General features: G+C 41.4%; 1 protein-coding gene across 3 annotated transcripts in view; it reads right to left on the minus strand.

Annotated features, from left to right (window-relative positions):
- The window catches only part of znf609b (zinc finger protein 609b), a 72,339-nt gene that overhangs the window by 15,225 nt on the left and 36,764 nt on the right, over positions 1–20,350 (minus strand). For all 3 annotated transcript variants that reach the window (XM_070849430.1, XM_070849354.1, XM_070849509.1), the window contains one exon: positions 7,547–7,772. In XM_070849430.1, the coding sequence (XP_070705531.1) occupies positions 7,547–7,772 (226 nt within the window). The remainder of the gene's footprint in view (positions 1–7,546; positions 7,773–20,350) is intronic.

The following is a 20,350-nucleotide window of genomic DNA, read 5'->3' on the forward strand; positions in this document are numbered from 1 at the left end:
CACATGGGGAGTTGCATATCACTGTTTGTGTGAGCCATGATCTCTCTCTTTACTCAATAGATTTGTTTGTGGGGAAAAAATGGACTGATTTGAGTAATTTGGAGCAAACCCTGTCCCCCACCCCCCCACAACCTCCCACACTCACCCGTTGTGTCTGCCTTATTAGGGTCACCCATGACAGCTGAGTGAAGCCCACATTACTCAGAGGAACTGGCTGGTAATTTTACCACTCATTTCCTTTCAATGCTGTCAAACAACAAATGGCAGCCCTCCTTATGCACCAAACTCCACAGCAAACTTGTATAGGGTTATTTGAACAAGAGGGTAATGTAAGGGGACAAATTAAGTCAGGAGAAGGTTGTCTGCTGCATGGGTGACTGCCCCCTCCAGCCCTAAAACTCCCCTCCTCCCTCCTTAACACATTTCATTGGGTTGCAGTGGGGCCAGAATATCAAGTCCTCTGCTGCTGGTGGGGGCCATGGGTTCACTGGTTGACCTCTGCTCTGCTTCAACTCAACAGGAATTCAGAGGAGGTTAATGGCATTTTCACTGACTGACCTTGTCAAAACGCCTTTGTTGTCTTCGATAATGGGAGATCACTTCTAATGATTCGGTGTGACAGTATAACTATTCTCGCAATATCAAAATAAAGGTTTCTTTTTGGCCTTAAATGTGTTAAAGAGCCTTCTGATTGAAAGAAGGCAGGTCTTCTTTAAAAAAGAAAAAAACAATTATGCCAACAATTACCAGCACTTGCAATTAACACCTTTTGTATACAGTCAGATACTTAAGTAATTATTGACAGATTTTACACCCCTCCTTGCATCCTGCTAAAAAACAGCACTCCTCTGATCTCCATTTTCTCTGCACTAAAAGGACCACTCATCAAGGTTGCATGTAGACAAGAAAGTGAGAACAATGAGAAAAATAGTGTCAGTATTCATTACGGAGAGAAGATAAAAGATAGCCGGGTGCTGCCATGAGCAATAACTGTAACGTTGATAAATGAAGCATTTGAGCATTCAAGTGTCTGAGCATGTTTTCAACAGTCCATTTTAAGAGTGTTTCTGCACTCATGGTGCATAAAATGAAGCCAAGCTTGTCCGGTTATGTCAGTGTCAGAATACAAAGTCCTGAGACCGACCTTATCTTAAATCCTGGGCAGACAGGAATTCAGGACAAACTGTATGAGTCACTTACAGCGCTGGAGACCCTGGTTATACAGTGGAATATATATAGTACCTGTTGTCTTTATATTGTAAAGCTGAAATATTTGGTTGATTAACTGATTGGCATAATCTGCAATTATTTGGATTTAATAATCATTGGAGTATCTTTTTAATTAAAAATACCAAACCATTTTCCATTTCTAGCTCCTCAAATGCTAGGATTTGCTGCTTTGCCTCATACGACAGTAGATGAATCTTTGGGTTTTGGACTGTTGGTTGGACGAAACAAACAATTTAAAGACCTTGGACATTCCGCTGCCAGCAGGTGGTTACAGCTGAACATTCTGTTGCTATGGCAACCACTGCTGGCAGAGTTCCACGGCAGTTTAACTGACATTGTCCCGTCTGCCATTTTGTCAGATCTGTGAGCAAGCAGGAATCTTTTATCTACCCGCCAAACGCCCTTATTGAAGCATTATCTGTAGGTAATCTACTATTAATAGCTGTTTATTTTGTGTGTGTTTAGCTTTTCTAGGATGAGTTTAATGCTAACCAAGCCATTGCACTGGCTGCTTGGGGCTAATATGTTGCTAATTCAACTAAAAAGTCTCAGTAACTGTTAATTTACAGTTGGGCTAACTGTCAACTGACAATTTGACGGTTTAATTTTATCAAATCTAGTTTCCACGTTATTGGAACCGATTCTTTTATAATACTTACTCTCATTTATGGTATGTCATCTTTTTCTGCTTTGTTTTTGCATTTCACAATTGCTTACCGTTTTCAACCCGTATAAGGAGCATGTTTCACAGATTTTCCATTATTCTCTGATGATTAATCATTGAATCTATAAAATAACTGGCAGATTAATGGATGCTAAAAAATATTCCATATGCTGTAGTTCTACTACTCTTGCTGTAAATTGCATCACAAAGAAAAACTCAAGACACACACTATGAAATACTATTCTACATGTAAGTAATTAGGTGTTGGTTTGGCAATGACTAGAAAATGAGACAAGGGTATGGCTGATGATTTTATTTTGGATTTCGGAGCACGAGCCCCATCTGAAAAGTTCAGGCTGCATTCCAGTTCATAAGAGGTAAAAGTGTGAAGTCACTTTTACTGACAAGAATAACAGCCTGTGAGAAGGTCAATTCTCTCATACCACTGAGAGGCAAAGGAAGGGAGCATTAGTATGCTTTCCGCATCGTCGCAGCATTATCAGCCGCATGCAGCAGTTTCTCCCTGCACAAAAAAGTCAGTACATGTTTACTCCTACTGTGGGAGTAGATCACAAAACATGTGTACCAAATGTAATGGCCAAAAAATAAATATTTGTTATCCCTACCAACTTTTACATGTATTTATTTCTGTAAATAATTTGTAGTGAGGAAAGAGGTAGTTTCGTTAAATGCCATCTGGGTAAATCTACCATCTCTCTGTTAAAACAAACCCTCTGGTGTTTTTCCTTAAAGGAGATGGTGCTAAGATTAAGAGACAGGTCTGCCAAAGGCGCATTACTCAAGCTATCGTTGACGTGTATATAGCAAACATGATATCTTATGACAACCGCTGGCAAAGCCTGCAATTCCTCCAGGCATATGATTTACGTTTTAAGAGCATTTAAGTGCTTGAAAAAATGCAGTTGTTGGCCAATGTGAACAGAAACCAAGTCTCTCTTAAGAGATTTGGGTTCACTCAGGCGCCATCTTGGTAACACCACCAGGGGACTAAATTTGTGACTAACAAGACAAGCCTCTTCCCTCAAAGAATGGTGAGTCATCTAACTGTACATCTTAATGACCTTGCAGAGTATTATTTCAACCACATATTTGGGAATACTGGTGAATTCTTTACAGCATGGGAGTGTTCTTTTTTTTCTATGGAAATTGGACACTTCCACATAGTGAACACTGATGAGGGCAAAGACTGGCTCGCAGGGTTGGAAAGTAAACATGGCTTAGGAACTGGCAAATGAAAATCTAAAGAGTGCAGGCTGGAGATAGAACAGGGCGTATCACTTTTGTTCCTTTCTTTTTCAATATGTCCTCTGCTGTTAACAGAAGTTGGTCTTCTGTGATTGATTTCTCACTCCATCTTCTTCTTGCTCATTCGCCTGGCAGAGATCTACAGGCCTCCTGAGAATGCTCACTCTCATTTCAAGGACAGTTTCTATAGCGAGTTCACAGAGAGCAGCCACTGCTTGCCTTTGTAAAAACATTTCAATGAGGCCACTGACAGGTGGTCTTCAAAAGAGCAAGGAAGCATAGCTGGCAAGTGAGCTACAGAACCAAGTGTTCCTTTCATACAATATTCCCCTTCTCAACTCACTGACAGGGTTGTAGAAATAGAGCAAAAAAAGACACCTCTCAAATGTTTATACAAAAATATCCGTTTCACACTGACCTCTCCTCTATTCAGATGCCAAACAGCTTTTAACTCCTGTGCTAAAGGCACTGCTTGCAATGCTACAATGATGTAACATGTGCTGCATAAATAATCCATGAGACAAACATTTTATCACAAACAGCCTGTATTATTTATCTATTAGGGAGCTTAAGAAGCTGTGGACCTGCTTGGGGAATAGCCTGCTGTGTAGTGGAGGATTGGAGTGTGTATGTGTGTGTGTGTGTGTGTGTGTGAGAGTATGTGTGTGAGGCTGGAGGGTGTGGGGGTGGGGTGGGGTGCGTGCACTGGCATGGAGCTGCAGTGTATGGCCAAAGGGGCCCCCTCTGTGTTCTCTCTACCCTGGAGCAGGAGCCAAGGCGTTCTGGGCTGTGTTTCAAGAGCAATAAACTTCTCCAGCATTTTAGAGATGACATTTGGAGGTATCAGCATGCTAAGCCTGGGAGGGGTTGGCCCATCGCTCTGGCGACACGACCCTGGGAGCTGCCACTGCCTCGTCTGCGCTGAGGGGATTTGTGTCAGTGCCGGGCCTTAAAATACCACGGCTCTGCCCCCCCTTCCTCCTGTCTACGCTTCACTCGCCCCCAGACTGACTGAATGACACAGACTCACTTTCCCTCACCTCATATTATCCACTTTTCTCCAACACAGGCCTATATGCCTCTAATTAAATGTTTTCTTTTTAGTTTTATGGGTTATTTTCTTCATTCAGCAATCCATGTATACATTCAGGCTGCTACTTACATTTTGCCATTCTCAAGATTTGGCTGAGCGGCTGCATCTGTGCTCAAATTACACAGGATGAAAGATGTATTCAGCCTCATCAAACAAGATTCTTGTCAGCTCTGACCAAAGGTGCAGTTTCTGTGATAGCATTTTGTTAGGTGTCGCTAGCTTCCTCCTCATCTGTTTCTTTCTCTGGCACTCGGTAAGTCGGGTGAGGCACAGACAATTACTGAGAGCCTGTTGTTCATTTACTCCCACAAGGCCGAAAGGCGGAGGTGATGAAGCAGCTGTTGGTTGGCATGCTAAATGAAACGCGCACACACACAGTGCATGCCTAAACAGCTCTGTATGAGACTTGTCATGCGGAGAAGTGGGGGACTGCTCAACTTCACTGCTAATCAGGATGCCTCTGCAATGTCTTTGGGGCCTCTGTTTGTTGCACTTCCCTGGTATTCTGCCTGGATCTGCTTGATTTCCTCATTTGGTTCTCATTTGCCCCACAATGAGTGAAGTCTGCTTTCATAGGTCTCTTAGGGAAAATAGCAGAATGGCAGCGCAGTTTGAAGTAAGCAGCATCTGGGTGTCTTTCATTTTAAAACTAGCCAGTGGGTTATTAGGGGCACGTACCATTAAAATGATGTAGAGGAAATACACATCTTTGTGTTATTTAATGTAGTGTTGAAAATATAATATAATAGAGGCTACTGAGAAATGCCCCCGTAGAAATTCAGTACAGATTTAATCTTAAATTTTTAGAGTGCAGACTACACTGATGGCTGTTTATGATTCAGATATAGCAGACTTCTCTTACTATACAAAGCTATAGCTGATTTTTTTCTGCAAAAAACAGGCCATGGCATCAAACAACTGACAGCCACTTCATAGTTGCAGTTATCAAATATATCTCTTTCATCCTTTATCACATGATTTTGTACCCCGGCTGTCTACCTGATAGAGGTTTTGTCTGAGATAAAAAAATAAAAAAACAGGCTTCAAAGAGACAGCTCTGATGGGCACAACAACCTGTGTTCTACACCTGCAGAGTACCCCCCTCCCTTCAACACATACCCCCCACCTCACCACTTTTAAAACCACTCAGAGACTCTGACCAGCCCCCTCCCCACTGCGCCGGATAGAGTAGAATCAGAAGAAAACGCAGCTCCATTAAGCCAAACTACTACCTTTTCAGCCAAAATAGCAGCTTTGAGAGATTGAGTGCAGGCAAAGGACAGACTTGGATGGGGAAGGGGAAGGGGGCATGGCGAGGGGGAGGGTCAATCACTCTGTGGGAGGCAAAGAATGAGGGAGCACAAACATAGTACTGGTGTTGGCTCTGAGCCATGTTTGTGTCACTAACAGAAGTAGCCTTGTCTTTCTTCCCCCCCTGCCCCAACTCCCTGCCTTGCAGTTGCTCTCTCCCAGTTTGCTTGGAAACAGAGTCAAGGGGTGACTGGCTGGATGCTTGGTAACAGAAAAGAGTTGCAATAGAGAGGAGAACAGGGGTGAATCAGACACAGCCCAGGGCTGGAGCAAAAATCAAAAACAGGGAGAGAGGGGGGAAAAGCCACTCAATAGCAGGGACTGTGCTTTGGGAATGTTGATGAGGCAGGGACCTTTTTCTGTTCAGCTCCTCCAAGTGAACCAACACGCAGCACTGTGGATGTGTGGGCGATTTGTACTCAGCATGCCCGCAGAGCAACTGAGCGCGAGCTGCTTTGAAGATTAGGTGTTTGCATTATTTCACATGCACGACAGAAAAGGAGGGCAGTTTTTCAGACCCAGCAGAACCTGATAGTGCTAGTGATACATCTTAAAATTAAATAAGCTGAATGCGGTTTCGATCAAAGCGAGGAAAACTAAGAGCGTCTAAGATTTCACTCGGACTGCACCGCAGGAGAGAAGCCAACTCAATTCCCAGCTGGCACGCTTGCAGAAAAAGTGCTTTGTGTTATGAGGCATTTTGTTGTTAAGAGCAGATATCTCTGTGCAACAAACTCCCAAGCAAAAAAACCAATCAAGGCCACCTAAGAACTGCCTGCCAACTACTATTCCAGTTGGCAATATTATGTAGCATGTGTGCTGTTAAAGCATGCATTAGTACCACCACCAGCTCCTGAGGCAGTCAGGGCATATCCAATTACATTTTAGCAGGCAAAATATGTATGGTAATGACAGCAAGAGGATAATTTTTTAAACAACAGAGGCTTCACTAAAGCCTTTACAAACCACTACATCTTTGTTGTATTAATGCAACCACACTGGTTATGTAAATAAACGTACAAATCAAACTATCCCATATGTTTGTAGCTTATTTTCTTTTACAGGATTCAGTTGTGTAACAGAGGCGAGAACTGCAGGGCTGGGAAAAATCTAGACACATTTTGGATTTTCCAATCTCAATGGGAAGGAGCTTGACATGACTCATGTAATATATTAACTCTAATAAATTCTGCAAGATGAAGGTGAAGTGATATAGGAATGCTACAAACATGAGGGCTCACATTGTACGGCATCATCCAGAGGTTAACGAAATGGAGCACTGGACTCTGAACCAGAAAACAGGCCAGCAAATCACACACGCTGCACCACAGCATAGAACTTTAAGATATTGTGAAGAAAATAGCGCGGCCCGTAGATGATTTCATTGGCTACATAAGCACCTTTTATTGCTTTCATTCTGTATTACATCTGTTGTTAGGCTATTTTAATTTTTTTTATCTTTATTGGATACATACACACACATCTTTATTGAATTTAAACCTTTCCCTGCTTTCATACCACATTACATCATTCTTGCTCTGTATGTAGGTCTTCAGATATCTTTATTTTATTTTTATATATCAAATACATCTTACTCCCTGCCAAGGAATTTCCCACGAGTGTGCTTGTACAAATGGAGTGACAATAAACATCTTGAATCTGCACTAGTAGACTTACTAGGCAAGACATTTGCAGAGGTCAGAGTTAAATCTAAATCTGCCAGGACCAGAGCAGAGGAGGAACTTAAGGGGTATGTGGAGGTCTTCCTATTGCCACTCTCAGAAGGTCCCTCTCAGCTAGTGGAAGTCTCAAGGGAAATTTTTTGTCTTAATATATAGTCCCTTTTCAATTTAATGAATCCAATCAGTCTTGAATGGGGGATCAATATGAATCGCATTGTGACACGCAGAATCATAATCACATTGTGACATTCCCAAAAATGCCCAATCCTCCTAAACAGCATGAAAAACCGCTTCACTTACCGTCTTCAGTTTCCTGCCACACAATGCCTTCGAGATTGACACTGGTACCAGGCTCACAGGGCCCCAAGCACTCAGGTTCAGTAGCCAGGGCCACATCGGATGTGTTCACTGCCACTGAGCGTGTGCGCACCATTATCTGCTCACACGGCGAGGCAATCTCACTGTTGCCTACTGTGGCCAGGAGGTGGAGGGGGGGAGGGGCTGGCGTGGAGACGGGAGATTCCATCTGTGGAGAAAAAGAGGTGGGGGTTGGGAGAGAGAAACACATGAGACACTTCAGAGCTGCAGTGTAAACACATACAGAGCAGATGCTAAGATACGGCCAATGGATGCCACAATGAAGGGAAGTTAACAAAGTGCTGAGTGCTTGGAAGTCATCTGGTAGGCCAATGGCCTTGAAACTGTTCTTAATCAGTAAGTGATGCAGCACTTAGTGTTGTTATGTAGCACTGTGTCTTTCCTTAACCTTAGAGGTGATTAGCGGGCAAGGAAGGCATGGAGGGACATGTGAACTGCTTTGTCTGCCTCTGTGGAAGGACAGAATTAGTTATGCAGGATTGGTCAAACAATCCCTCCCCCAGCTTTCCTCCCTCACACACAGCCGACTGAGATCCGTGACACCAAATCATCTCACAGGCTGATCACTCATTAATTCCCTCAATTAAAGAGCTAGTTGTGGTAGGGGAGCAGGCTGCTGAGGGTCAGTAATTGATTCCACCTGTTCTGACACACTGTGACAGCAATGAAGAGACAGTGGGTCTACATGGAAAAGGAGAATGAAAAGAACAGGACGGGAGGGAGATGACGGGAGGGGGATGACGGGAGAGGAGAAGTGAGCTAGACCTAGAGGTAGAAAAGTGTGTAGGCGGAAAAGACACAGCAAGAGTAAGACGATTTAAGGGCCACTGTGACAGCAAGCTTAGTGCTCTTCATTCAAATCAGTCGACATTAAAGCGTTCCAAATCATTAGCGTTGAACTGCAGAAGGAATGCCACGCTGCAGCCAACACCACACATTTATTAATTGGGAATAAACCACTCAGTACTCGGGAATGTGCTGCCAATGCTGGACCCAATTAGCCTTAGAAGACAAAATAACAAATGGCACATTGGATTATAAGACTGTACACCCTTTAAATAATTGCTGTAATCTACTCACTGTTCCAAACTAGTGTGATGAGGAGAACTAGAAGTACTTATCACTGCTTATCGAAATCATTGCTTAATTTTCTAGGGATAGAAATGCTGGCCTGTTGGTCGTTTGGGAGGTGCATCACTTGGGTCCAGACTGAACTATCTCAACTACTGTTACAGCTTAACTCATTGTCCCCACTGGGTGAATCCCAATGACTCTGTGAATTCCCTGACATTTCCTCTAACGCCACCAGCAGGTAAGACTTTTTACGGATCCTTAGTAATGTCTCAGCATCTAAGCACAACTACTGTTTTTGGCTCAAAACCTGCAAATAAAGGCAATAATAACCTACTACATAAAACTGTGCCAGATAAGAAAGATCAGCATTTACCTTTTTTCATGCTGTTGTGTCTTCAAGTTAAGACTTATGCGATTCCATGTTATTCTGAATACATTTTGCTCAAAGTGAACAATACTTCTGAAGAAATTTGATTCATTTGATTATTTGAGATGAATTAAAAAGTGCAGTGATTGATCATGACTTATAAAACAAATGATTTGAGAGCAATACCGCCATGAATTATGCTATGTGAGACATTCCAGGTCAATCACTGAAAGAGAAATCTGAATCCGTGATGAAGCGAGTGCTTTGAAAACCAAACATTAGTCCCTGATGAAATTTAATATTAGCTCAAGACTTGTCATCACAGAAGCTTCACATTTCATGGTTTATAGAAATGAGCGTGGATAGCCCATTTCTCTCGGTGCTCAGAGGAAGAGCAAATTAATGTGTGCAGAGAGCAATAGAGAGTCAGGCCTAACGACATCGTAATCACTGTGTGTCAGTTTCTGATGCATGATGTGGCCAAGCTGCAGGCCGGCTGAGTGAATGAGACAGGACAGGTAATCACCCGAGCTGTCACCACACACTGTTCCTTGGCCTTATGGAGACACAGAGAGCTACAGACAAGCCCACACAGCAAACCCCCCGTCAGAGTGACAGCAAACAGTGAAAGGTGCAAACAGGTTCATGGAGAGCCTCCTCTAAATTGACTAAACTCAAGCTCGAACTATGTGAGTCAACATTTTTGGGAATTGACATTTTGAGTATAATTTGACCAAGGTAATAATGGTCATGAAAATAACTTGCTTTCTTAATGAAATTGTAAGGTTGAGTAGTCGGCTTACATTATTAGACTCGCATCATTACTTTCCCAGGTGTATTAAATGGTCAATTGCAGCAGTGTTGAGGGTTGTTGACGTTCTTTAGCAACTGTTGGACTCAGACGGAGCCTACATCCCTACTTGTTTTTTTTGCTGAAACCTGTTGTGCAGGCAACCTCTAGATTTGTTGCCTTTTTGGACCAACCACAAACAGCAAATCTTGCACAAGAATGTCTTTGGCAAACACCATTTGGGGCTGGCAGCTTGTGAGGCATGTGCTTACGGTAGCCACTGATAGCAACTCTATGCCAGCCCTCAATCTCTTTACCTGATTGCTTTTGTGATGTCATATAATGTCTCATTTTGTCCAATCAACAGTCTCATACCACAAGATATTCAATATACAATGACATATCCTGCAAATATTCGCATTTGAAAACCTGCAACCAGAGAATTTTTGGCATTTTTGTTTTAAAAGAATTGATTAACCACAAATGAAAAAAAAAAGCTATTTAATTTTCTGTCAATCGACTGTTAATTAATTGCATTAACTAATCAACTAATTGTTGCAGCTCTGCTCTCAACACCATTGCAGACCTGATTGTGAGACATTCTCGAAACAAAATGGATCTGTGACAACCAGGTGATGAGTTATAAACCCTATGTTAAAATGACAGCAGGCTAATAACACTTGGATGTGAAGTGTCAAGGCAGAGTGAAGTTCAAGGATTCCTCTGTTTCCAAGTAAAGCCTTAGAGTCAGAAGCTTTTTGTTCATCCTAACTCTTCAAAAATACTTAAAGCTGGTAATTCCCAAAAGAATTTCTTTCTACAATTACTATGAATCCTGTCCTTTTGATGAATTTCAGATTGAATATAACCTGGATAGGCTTGCTGTGGTTTCCCTTTTTCCTACTTAAATCCTGTTACCAAGCGAGCTAAACAGACAGAAGAATTTATTGTTTCAACTGTCACAAATAAAAGTATGAGGCCAGTCTAATGCCACTATACAATAAAAGAACCATTCACTGTGTAATGGTACAAAATAATTGAATCACAACGGAAATGGAACCAGTGTACAATGTGCATGAACAGTGGCGCTCTATTTCCAAGTTGCATCAATGGATGAGTGAACAAAAGGACTTTCACTCTGGGACTGCAGAATGTAAACCCACACAGTGAAATGCCTGACGTCTTGTCCGGGGTTTCGAAAAACCACATGCGACTGAACTACACAGCTTGTCAGATTGCACGAGGCTCTACCCGATGCTCAGCCGATTCCAAATTCCCCTCCTTGCAAGACTTTACAAATGGATTTTGAAATCTCACCCCAAAACCACGACGCCTGAGTGTCACGCAAACCTTTTCTTAACTGAAACCCCATGCCAACTCCTTGAGAAAGCCAGACTGGAAGAATAATGTTTAACTGACTGACAAAAACCCTACAAATCTTGGACTGGTGCTGAGCATACTGTGCCTGGATTTCCAGCGATCACACAATACCTCGCCTGCAGCAGACAATACACATGCTGCACTTTTTACTGGACACATTAACTTCAGCTTTAACTTGTTTATTAGAGTTGGGATTAAGAAACTGAGCACTGAGCTTGGGCGAGGATTACGAAAGGATTACACAGCAGTGTCATACTGAGACACCTGCCTTGGCTGGACTTGCGTGGGTGGTGTGGACCTAGAATACAGCTGACCAAATTAGGCTTCAAATCTTTCATTGTACAGCATACTAAAGTCAGCAACACGAGTGCCTTATCTTGATTCTTAACAGCTATTACTCTACAACTCTACTTACTATTAACCTTAACAAATGAGGAAAAAGAAAGAAATGACCATTAATGTCACAAGCAATGACCTGGATGATTTATTTTGCCATCTCATTTGGTCCGCTAGAGTTTGTTCACTGCATTCCCCACGGCATCAGAAAACAAGCATGTTAATCATGCATCGCAAATACTGAATAGAGAAAAACAATGAAAACAAAGGAAATAAGAGAGCCAAGGCTGATCGTTGTTGTCACAGTTCATTAGACAGTAATAAACCAAAAGTAAACCATTAGACTGGTCATGTTTAACCAGTTAGAAGTATCTATGCACTGGACTCAAAATAATTTGACCATGTGATGGGTATTACAGACACTGAATGTTTCTGAAATTGTTATGGATAGAAAACCATCATTCATCCTTAACAGCAGACAAAAGCATTGTGTTTGACACAGGACAATCAAAGCGTGTTCTTGTCACGGTTTACCCTTTCATATGAGACTGTTGTTACAGGTCACAGAGAATAATCTGGCTGCAACACTAGTTCAATACAAATCACTGCTAAATCATTAAATTACATTTTCTCCTGGTGCTTTGTCTGCATTAGAAGGTAACAGAAATAAATTAGCACCACAAGCAGTTTCTCTGTATTTCATGCAGATGATTATTTTGTGCCCACTAATGCTGTATCTCCTTTGGTTGTCAATTACAATGCTGCTTTAACAGCAGTAACATTCAGACGGACCCATGCCTGACAGGACTCTGGATTTACCTTTTCATACCAAAGAAGAGACCTACAATTCAATGGAAGTAAAGTCCTGAAGTCAGGTCAGATAACACACAGTGGGTCATTTGGATTGACCGCAGAAGTGGGTTTATCATCTCAGCCGGTGTTATTGTGTGAAAAAGAGTTGGGAAAACTGACACCTTACTCTCTTTATTTATCTTAAAGTAGTGCTTCATTTTTAACTGAGTAGTGCGTGTACTGCACAAAAGAGTAGCTACAGTATTCAATATCAGGAGATATAATTTAGCAGGGTGTAGATTAAGCCTACAAGACTGCAAAATTGATAAAATTCGCAACAATAACAATGAACACATGTAAGGTTAAGTGAATGTAAGATACCTTGAGGGCAATGTAGTTATCTCAACCTGCCTGTTTACATTCTTCTGCTGTACTTCACTTTTAGTCCCCCTATTTCACTAAGACATATTTTACATTATAACAACAGTGTTTTATTATACTATTTATTGCCTGTTTGCTGTATGTGTGCCTCCATATATGGGTGCCCATATAAATGTTTACATGCTGCCAATAGATGCTAAATAAGGAACTAAAAATGGCTGCCCATTCATCTGACTTTTTCGTGATTGATATGAATCAAAAATATAATCAATGATGATAATCGGTTGTACATAGAGTTTCCCAGCCCTAGCCTGAAAAGTCTATAAATTGATCTAAACCAGTCCCTGTTGATTATTTAACCATTGAACAGTATGGATTTTTCAGCCTAATAAAGCACAAGAAATTCAACACCATCTTCAACATCAATAGAAAGAAAACATCCGTCTTGAAAGGAGAAAACGTAATTCCTCCTGACACAAGGGGCCATTATTAAGTAAAAAGGAATCCTTGCTGAAGTGCTATTAGTTGGCTGAATTCAGTGTTCCCGCTTCAATTATGTAATTCTTTTTGACACCAGGGGCAAATTCTGTGAACATCTTTGGTGAGTTACTGAGGTCGAAGGCCAGTAGAGATTACACTTCTTGCTGGCTCTGGTTGGTGCCTCTTTCAGCACCACTGACACTCAGTTAAAAAACATCAGAAAGAAAACCCGAGCTCCTTTCATCTGTCTGTCATACAAACAATGCGGGGGGCTTGTAGCTTGCACTACATCGTTGACTCCACATAATGAATTTAAGAACAGCAGCATTTGAATGCTAACCAGTCCAGACAAACTGCAACGCAGACTCTGGTTATCAGCATACAATCACATCATTGGTTAGCCTTTAAAGTAAGCTGTGGTATTGGGGACATTGAAGTAACATGGTTATTAGCATTTAGCTACAATTGAAAATAAATTAGATAAGGATTGCGCATTTGATTACTAAAATGATCAAATCAGCCAGGAGACAGAAAAAAAAAAAAAAATTTGGATTCTGGATTCAAGTCATGAAAGCCTACCCGCTTGTTTTCAAATGCCGCGTTTCCACTAGCACTACTCGGCTCTACTCTACTCGACTCGGCGCGGTTTGGTTGTGTTTCCATTATGGAAGTGTACCACTTCAAAGCGGGTGGGGTCGTCATAGCAAGGCGGGCCGAAACTCCGGTAGCGTAATTTGTATACGGCACAACTAAGGAGATGGAGTGTATGGTTTATGTGTATCCGTTCACCTCATTCACAGAAATAATAAAAACGCTCGGTCTCTGTTTCCGGGGTTTTAAAAACGGCGGGTTTGATTCTTGTGAACGAGTCGCTCTCGTGACTCATCAAGTGACGCCGCTCCCTGGCCAATCAGTGGCCTGCAGTCTAGTGACGTCACATTGTCAGCTCGACTCAGCTCGCTTGGAACCCCGGCCGAGGAGGTACTAAAATAGTACCTGGTACCAGGTACTAGCACTGGTGGAAACGCAACCAAACCGTGCCAAGTCGAGTTGAGCCGAGTCGAGTAGTGCTGGTGGAAACGCGGCTAAACACTGCACACTGGCCTAATTCCTTCACTAAAACCACACTGTCATTGTCTCTGAAGCTTGGAGTAATCACAGAAACTGAAAGAGACAACAGGAACACCTGACATCTATTGTAGACCACCAGCTGGCAAAAGGCACTCAGTTTCTAGGCAACTCTTTGCAGTTTTAGCTGCTAATTGTGCTTTCAGGAAAGCATAACCACACATAAATAATACAGAGAGGAAACTAAGCTACGATGAAGTCGGTCATCCATGACCTACAGTCTCTTTGGAGCCATAATGAGTAAGACAGGATCTCACTGGAAACAGTTATTTTCTAACAAAGAAGCTGTTTGCAATATGACTCTTTTACATTACAGGCCTTTACCACACATTTTTCATTTAACAGACTAGAGGAGTTAGAGTGACATTTGAAATAATGTAACACACATTTGCATTTTACCTTAAAAGCCTAAAAAAAAAAAATTCAACCTTTACAGAACATACAATTTTTCAAATACCTCCAGGAAATACTGCTTAGTATTCGCCTACATATTGACACTAACATTACTGCTCGATTTTACGATGAAACAGAAGCTCCACGTTCGGAAATAAAACTGTGAAAGACAAAGACATAAACTTGAAAAATGTCTGTAAAAGCAACAGTTTCACATGCAGCTCCAAGTAAACTTCCATCTAAAGGCCCTCAACAGCTGTGAATTAAAGCTTTACTGTTAGGAAGACAAGTAAAGCTTTCGCATTTGCTGCAAGTTCAGTAGTAATCAAATTTAATATCCTCTTAGAGTGACACATCCATTCACATACAGAGCTACTATTTTAGGCCTATGGTTATACTGAAAAAGAACTGGCAAAAAGAACACAAAGCTTTGTCAAGAAGAATCCTCCTCAGACAGCAAGAAAGGTATTTCCTGTAGAGACATATGCACTCGCTGATGATTGGACAACGTACATTAGTGAAGAGACTGCTCCTACAACTACCAGCAACATGATGGGAAGTAAAAGTGATATAAAAAGACAGAAGGCACAAGGGACCCCGGGGTAGAGAACTGAGCCAAGATAAGTGGAGCTTACCAATTTGCTCACTTATGAAGCAGTGGCCTAAATTTGCCCGGTAAAGCAAAGTCACACAGAGGAAAAACTCCTCTCCTTTTACCATCAAACTGCAAAAGTCAAACTAGAGCAGTACTTGTATTCCTTCTGCCGTTGGCACAGTTGCTGCACCACCAGATTTCAGCAAGAAAGTAAAATGTGAAAACTAAAGAAAATAAAGCCAATGTTGTGTTCTTTATGCTTTTTCAGTGTATATATATTCAGCTGCTGAGCACAGCAGCGCTTTAGGTTAATGCTAACATGCTGATGTTTAGCTGGAAGGATGGTTACCATGTTCACAATCCTAGTTAAGCATGTTGGTATGCAAACATTTGCAAACTAGCACTAAACAGAAAGTGCAGCCGAGGCTCGGAAAGGATTATTTTTGCAGGTATGTGGTCTTAAGAGAATTGGACAAATTATGGAAAAGTTAATGGATCACAAAGGATTCATCCTCTGGGGACCATGAATGCTTGTACAAAATGTCACGGCCCTCCATCCAATAGCTGCTGAGATATTTCAGCCCACATCACAGTAGTGGAGCGACTGGCTGATAGGCTATTGCCATCCCTGGAGACATGCTGCCAGTGTGGTCTTACATTGCCTTTAAACCCCCAGACACACTTTTTTTTTTAATAGAAGACGACGAATAACTACTATAGTGGATTTAGTGTTGAGTCACTCTTAAATGTTGCATGTTACATTTATTCTGTGCAATCACGAGCACCTGAAGCTAACCAATTTATTCAAAACTTGTCAATGTCGTGAGAAAGAGCTAAATACACTCAAGTTTATTCCTTTGTTTAACTTAGCCTTCATTGTGTGTGTTGGTAACAGAAAAAAAAAGGAAATTATACCTTGAGGGACTCAGAAATGTCTCTATGTCACATAGTAAGAAAATTTGACATCATTTGTACCTGCTTAGCTCAGAGATCTGGCAGACACACTGCATGTCAGGTTGGTTGACTGGCCTACACACAGCAGGTGGTTTGGTACACTTTTCTCTTGTCTCGGTTCAGCTTGACCTTGTCAACCTAATTCCTTCCTTTCCTCTCTCTGGCTCAGTCGGCTGCCTTGAGCCTCCGCCTGCTATTGTTTGTTGGATGAGGGGATGGGGGTTGGGTTAGAAGTGCACTGGGGTGGGCTGTTGGGTATCATGAGGACTAAAAGCTCTCCATGTAGCAGGGCAACCTGAATATCTCTTTGTGTTTACTGCTGATAGAACATGTTGAACTCCAACATAAGGGCCTGCCTGCACATTCTGTGTTTGTATGCTGTTAGCAGGAACAAAGCTATTCTTTTAGCCTGGTTGATTTATAAAGTCGTCTATGGTTTCACAGTGTTTAGTGGCTGAATGTTCTAAGCAACACATAATGTACACATGCATAATAACACAACTTAATTTTAACATCATGGCAGCAGGGATACAATTAATTATTATGTTCATTGTTGATTGATTTTATCTTTTTTGATTAATCAATTAATGATTTGTAAAATATTACAAATATTATATAGTCAAAGGTGAGGTCTTCAAATGTCTCATTTTTTAATCCAAAACCCAAAGATAATCAGTTTAATATATTGTATGATGATAAAAATGAATCAAATCCTCACATTTTTTTGTGATATTTGCTGGAAAAAAATGACAAAGGGGATCAAAATAGTTGTCAATTTTCTGTTGATCGGCTGATGGATTGCAGCTCTAGTCTGTGGTTCCACAGTCAGTGGATTGCGGCTGGAGTGGTTCTCAGCGACATATGATATTTGCAGTACAACACTGAATACTGGTAATTAATTATAACACCGTAAATATGTCAGAAGCTTACATCGTCATCAGCTAGGACAGATTTGAACATAATCCTATCGAGATGCTGATTCTTCAGGGTTCTACTGGCGATTATCTTTTGCCTTTCTCCCATTTCTCATCCTCCCACTCTGACCATAGGTCAGTTGACAACAACAGTATCTATTACAACAATAAGCCACATTCTTGCCAAGGTCACCCGCTTGTGCCCGACAGGGAGAGGGGCTGTGCTGGGAGCAGAAATCCAGATAAACTAAGCTGAGCCTACAAGGATTTCTCTCTCACCAGCCCTCTCCATAGTCATAAATCTTACCTCACAGCAAAGGGAAACCTGACAACAAACTGAGAGGCTGTCATCAACAGCTCAGCCACCTAGATTCCCACCCAAATACCAATGCTTCACTCTTTGACGTCTTACAAGTCTGAGGCTTTGACCAAGGCTTTGGGACCAGGCTGGAGAGAGATCTAGCTCCCCATGTAGTGTACTTGATGTTTACAGTTCACCGTAATGTTGACAGCTGTGACCGAAACTCCAGTTTCAGGTACCTTACTTCCTGAACTCGAAAGCCTATAGCAGTCAGGAAAAAATAAACTCTCTTAGACACACTATCCAGAAACTTTATCAGCTGAGAAACAAAAGACATTTTAGTAGTCCCACATATTATACATGAAAAACAAGTTGTTATTCAGGCTGTGAGATTTCCCCAGAGCCCCTAACCTCAAACTATTTATAGATGTTCTCTGTTAGTCTGTTTCCCTTGTGTTGACGCTTTTCTGTGGGTGGTGCCTTCTCCAAACACTAGAAAGACAATCCTAAGGCACACATCAATGAATTTTTTTTTTTTTTTTTAAATCTGAATAACAACAAATTGCTTTCTATTGTTTTCTGTTAAGTCTTGGACTGCTACATACAAAGAGAAAACAATAAATATTATGCTTAGCACAACATAGGCTTATCACCTTCACTGTGGGTGCCAGATAGTGGGAACTTGTGCAGCATTATTGGATGATCTATCAACTTGTGTGAATTTGCCTATATGGCTGGCGGTAAATAATTAAACACTAATAAAATGTTAAATATACCTACATTACAGTAAGCAGATAGCCCTTAGGAATCCCTTGATTAGCTTCCAAAATCTATTCTAGGCTTGTCGACTTCGATAAAATGCAGCAGAAGTTTCAGCTGTTCAGATACTGGAGCACATGATAAAGTAGCAGAGGTTACGGTCATGGCTGTAGGAGTAGAAATATGTGTCTGTACATGTGGAGGAGTGCGCCGCACTCTGTTCTGCAGATAGTGCTGAGCTGCACTCACTGCGTTGTCCCTCATGCTACTACTTTAACTAGGGCTTGCTACTCTGATTGACCTCTCCTGCTGGCTGTCTCACAGAGCTCCTATTGAACCATGTCTATCTTAATGGACGGTGATGTGCACTATTACCGAGTGCCAGTAGTTCCTGCACTACAGCCTCAAAGTCCTATAGGCTTTTACACCTTTATACACCTTGGGGCAATGAACGCAGTAGCTTGCACTTCATGACATTTCAACACTCTCACTGGTGGGCGGGAAGGATAGTTGAAAAAGCAGGTCACTGGAGGAGCGTAGCAGGATAAGTTACACCACAGTTTATTTTCTGATCCACACAGCATGGCTATGACTTGTTTTGATAATTATAGTCTGGAGCTGACTCGAATATAATCCCAGGAGTTACGTGAGAAGCCTTTTTTGGAGTGAAAAACATGCCGAAACAGGCCAACATGGGAATAAATCTACTTTAGCGTGTATCAAATCAATCTAAAAGCAGTTTGAAAGTACTCAGTAGATGCACTTAGGAACATTTGAGGTCTCAATCTGCTTTTGTTGTTACGCCTAAGACACTTGCACAATCAAAAGGATATGTGGCAACGTGTCAGCACAATACAGTAAGCCGACACTGTGCAGTCGCTAGTCAGGAACCTCTAAACGAATTATATCTCTGTGCCCTTCAGATCATTAAAAGCACTAATAAGTCAGCTGCGGTGATGTCGAGGGAGCAGGAGTAAAGTGAAACCCACTATAACGCACCAAATCTGCCCTCGCTCTGCCAGCCGCTTAGCAGAGGTCTGCTGCTCTCAGCCATCAGAGTTTGATGACCTTGTTAGTTTGAGTGCCTAATCTGCTAATGCCCTGATAAAAATAAACAGTCATTGTCGTCCCCCCTCCTCCCTGCCTCCAGCTGCTATCCAGAAACACAGATGATACCCTCCATCTTTATTTATCCTGGGGATCTTAAGAGCCAGGGGGTCACAATTATACATTGTTAGTTAAAGATAAATGCCTCGTAGCATAGTGAGACCTGTGTATTTTCAAATATCTTTATATCTAGTTTTTTGAGATATGGTTAAGAATGACTTTGGAAATGTATTTTACAAAGAAAATCACAAAAACTGCCTATGCTTTACTTTCAATATTAGTTAGTAACTGAACACCCAGCTATATTTGGCTTTTAATTTTAAAATTTTTTTCAAGTAAATTCACTCCCAACACTTTGCTTCTTTGGAGCTTAATAATTCATTACAAATACTAGATTCGAGATGAGGTGAGAATATATTATTAAACTCACAGTATTTAATAGAAATTCTTCAAAAATGATGGTGGGAAAAAATGTTCTTTTCCCCCCACACTTAGCTACAGGGCTCGATTGTCCCTTGAGGAAGTAAAAAGCTAACGACTGCACATATAATTCAATGAACAGTGTATTAATATGGTCAGAAAAACTCAAGTGGATAGAACTGAGGTAACAGGTTTGACCGTCATCTTAACTAGATCAGGAAAGAACCCCAGTTTATAATGAAGGGGAAGTTTAGTTTGAAGGTCGTGCAGCCCAGACACAAAGCCTATTTCATATATTTTTTTAGGTATATTAAACGTCCTATTATTCAGCAATAACTAAATTGCCAGGACCTTTAGAGTAATATCCTGAACTATATTATTAACAATAAAAGATACCATAACAACAACATGAGTGGATTTAACAGCAAAATGTCTCACTCTTCAAGGGATACATAAACCTAATGGATATGATTAAATATAATTTAGTTTTCCAGATGGACAGAGAGGCCCCACTTACGAAACATAATTGAATGTGCAGGCTCAGCTCATCGCCAA

Source organism: Pempheris klunzingeri, chromosome 1 (genome assembly GCF_042242105.1).
Source record: "Pempheris klunzingeri isolate RE-2024b chromosome 1, fPemKlu1.hap1, whole genome shotgun sequence".
Taxonomy (NCBI): Eukaryota; Metazoa; Chordata; class Actinopteri; order Acropomatiformes; family Pempheridae; genus Pempheris; species Pempheris klunzingeri.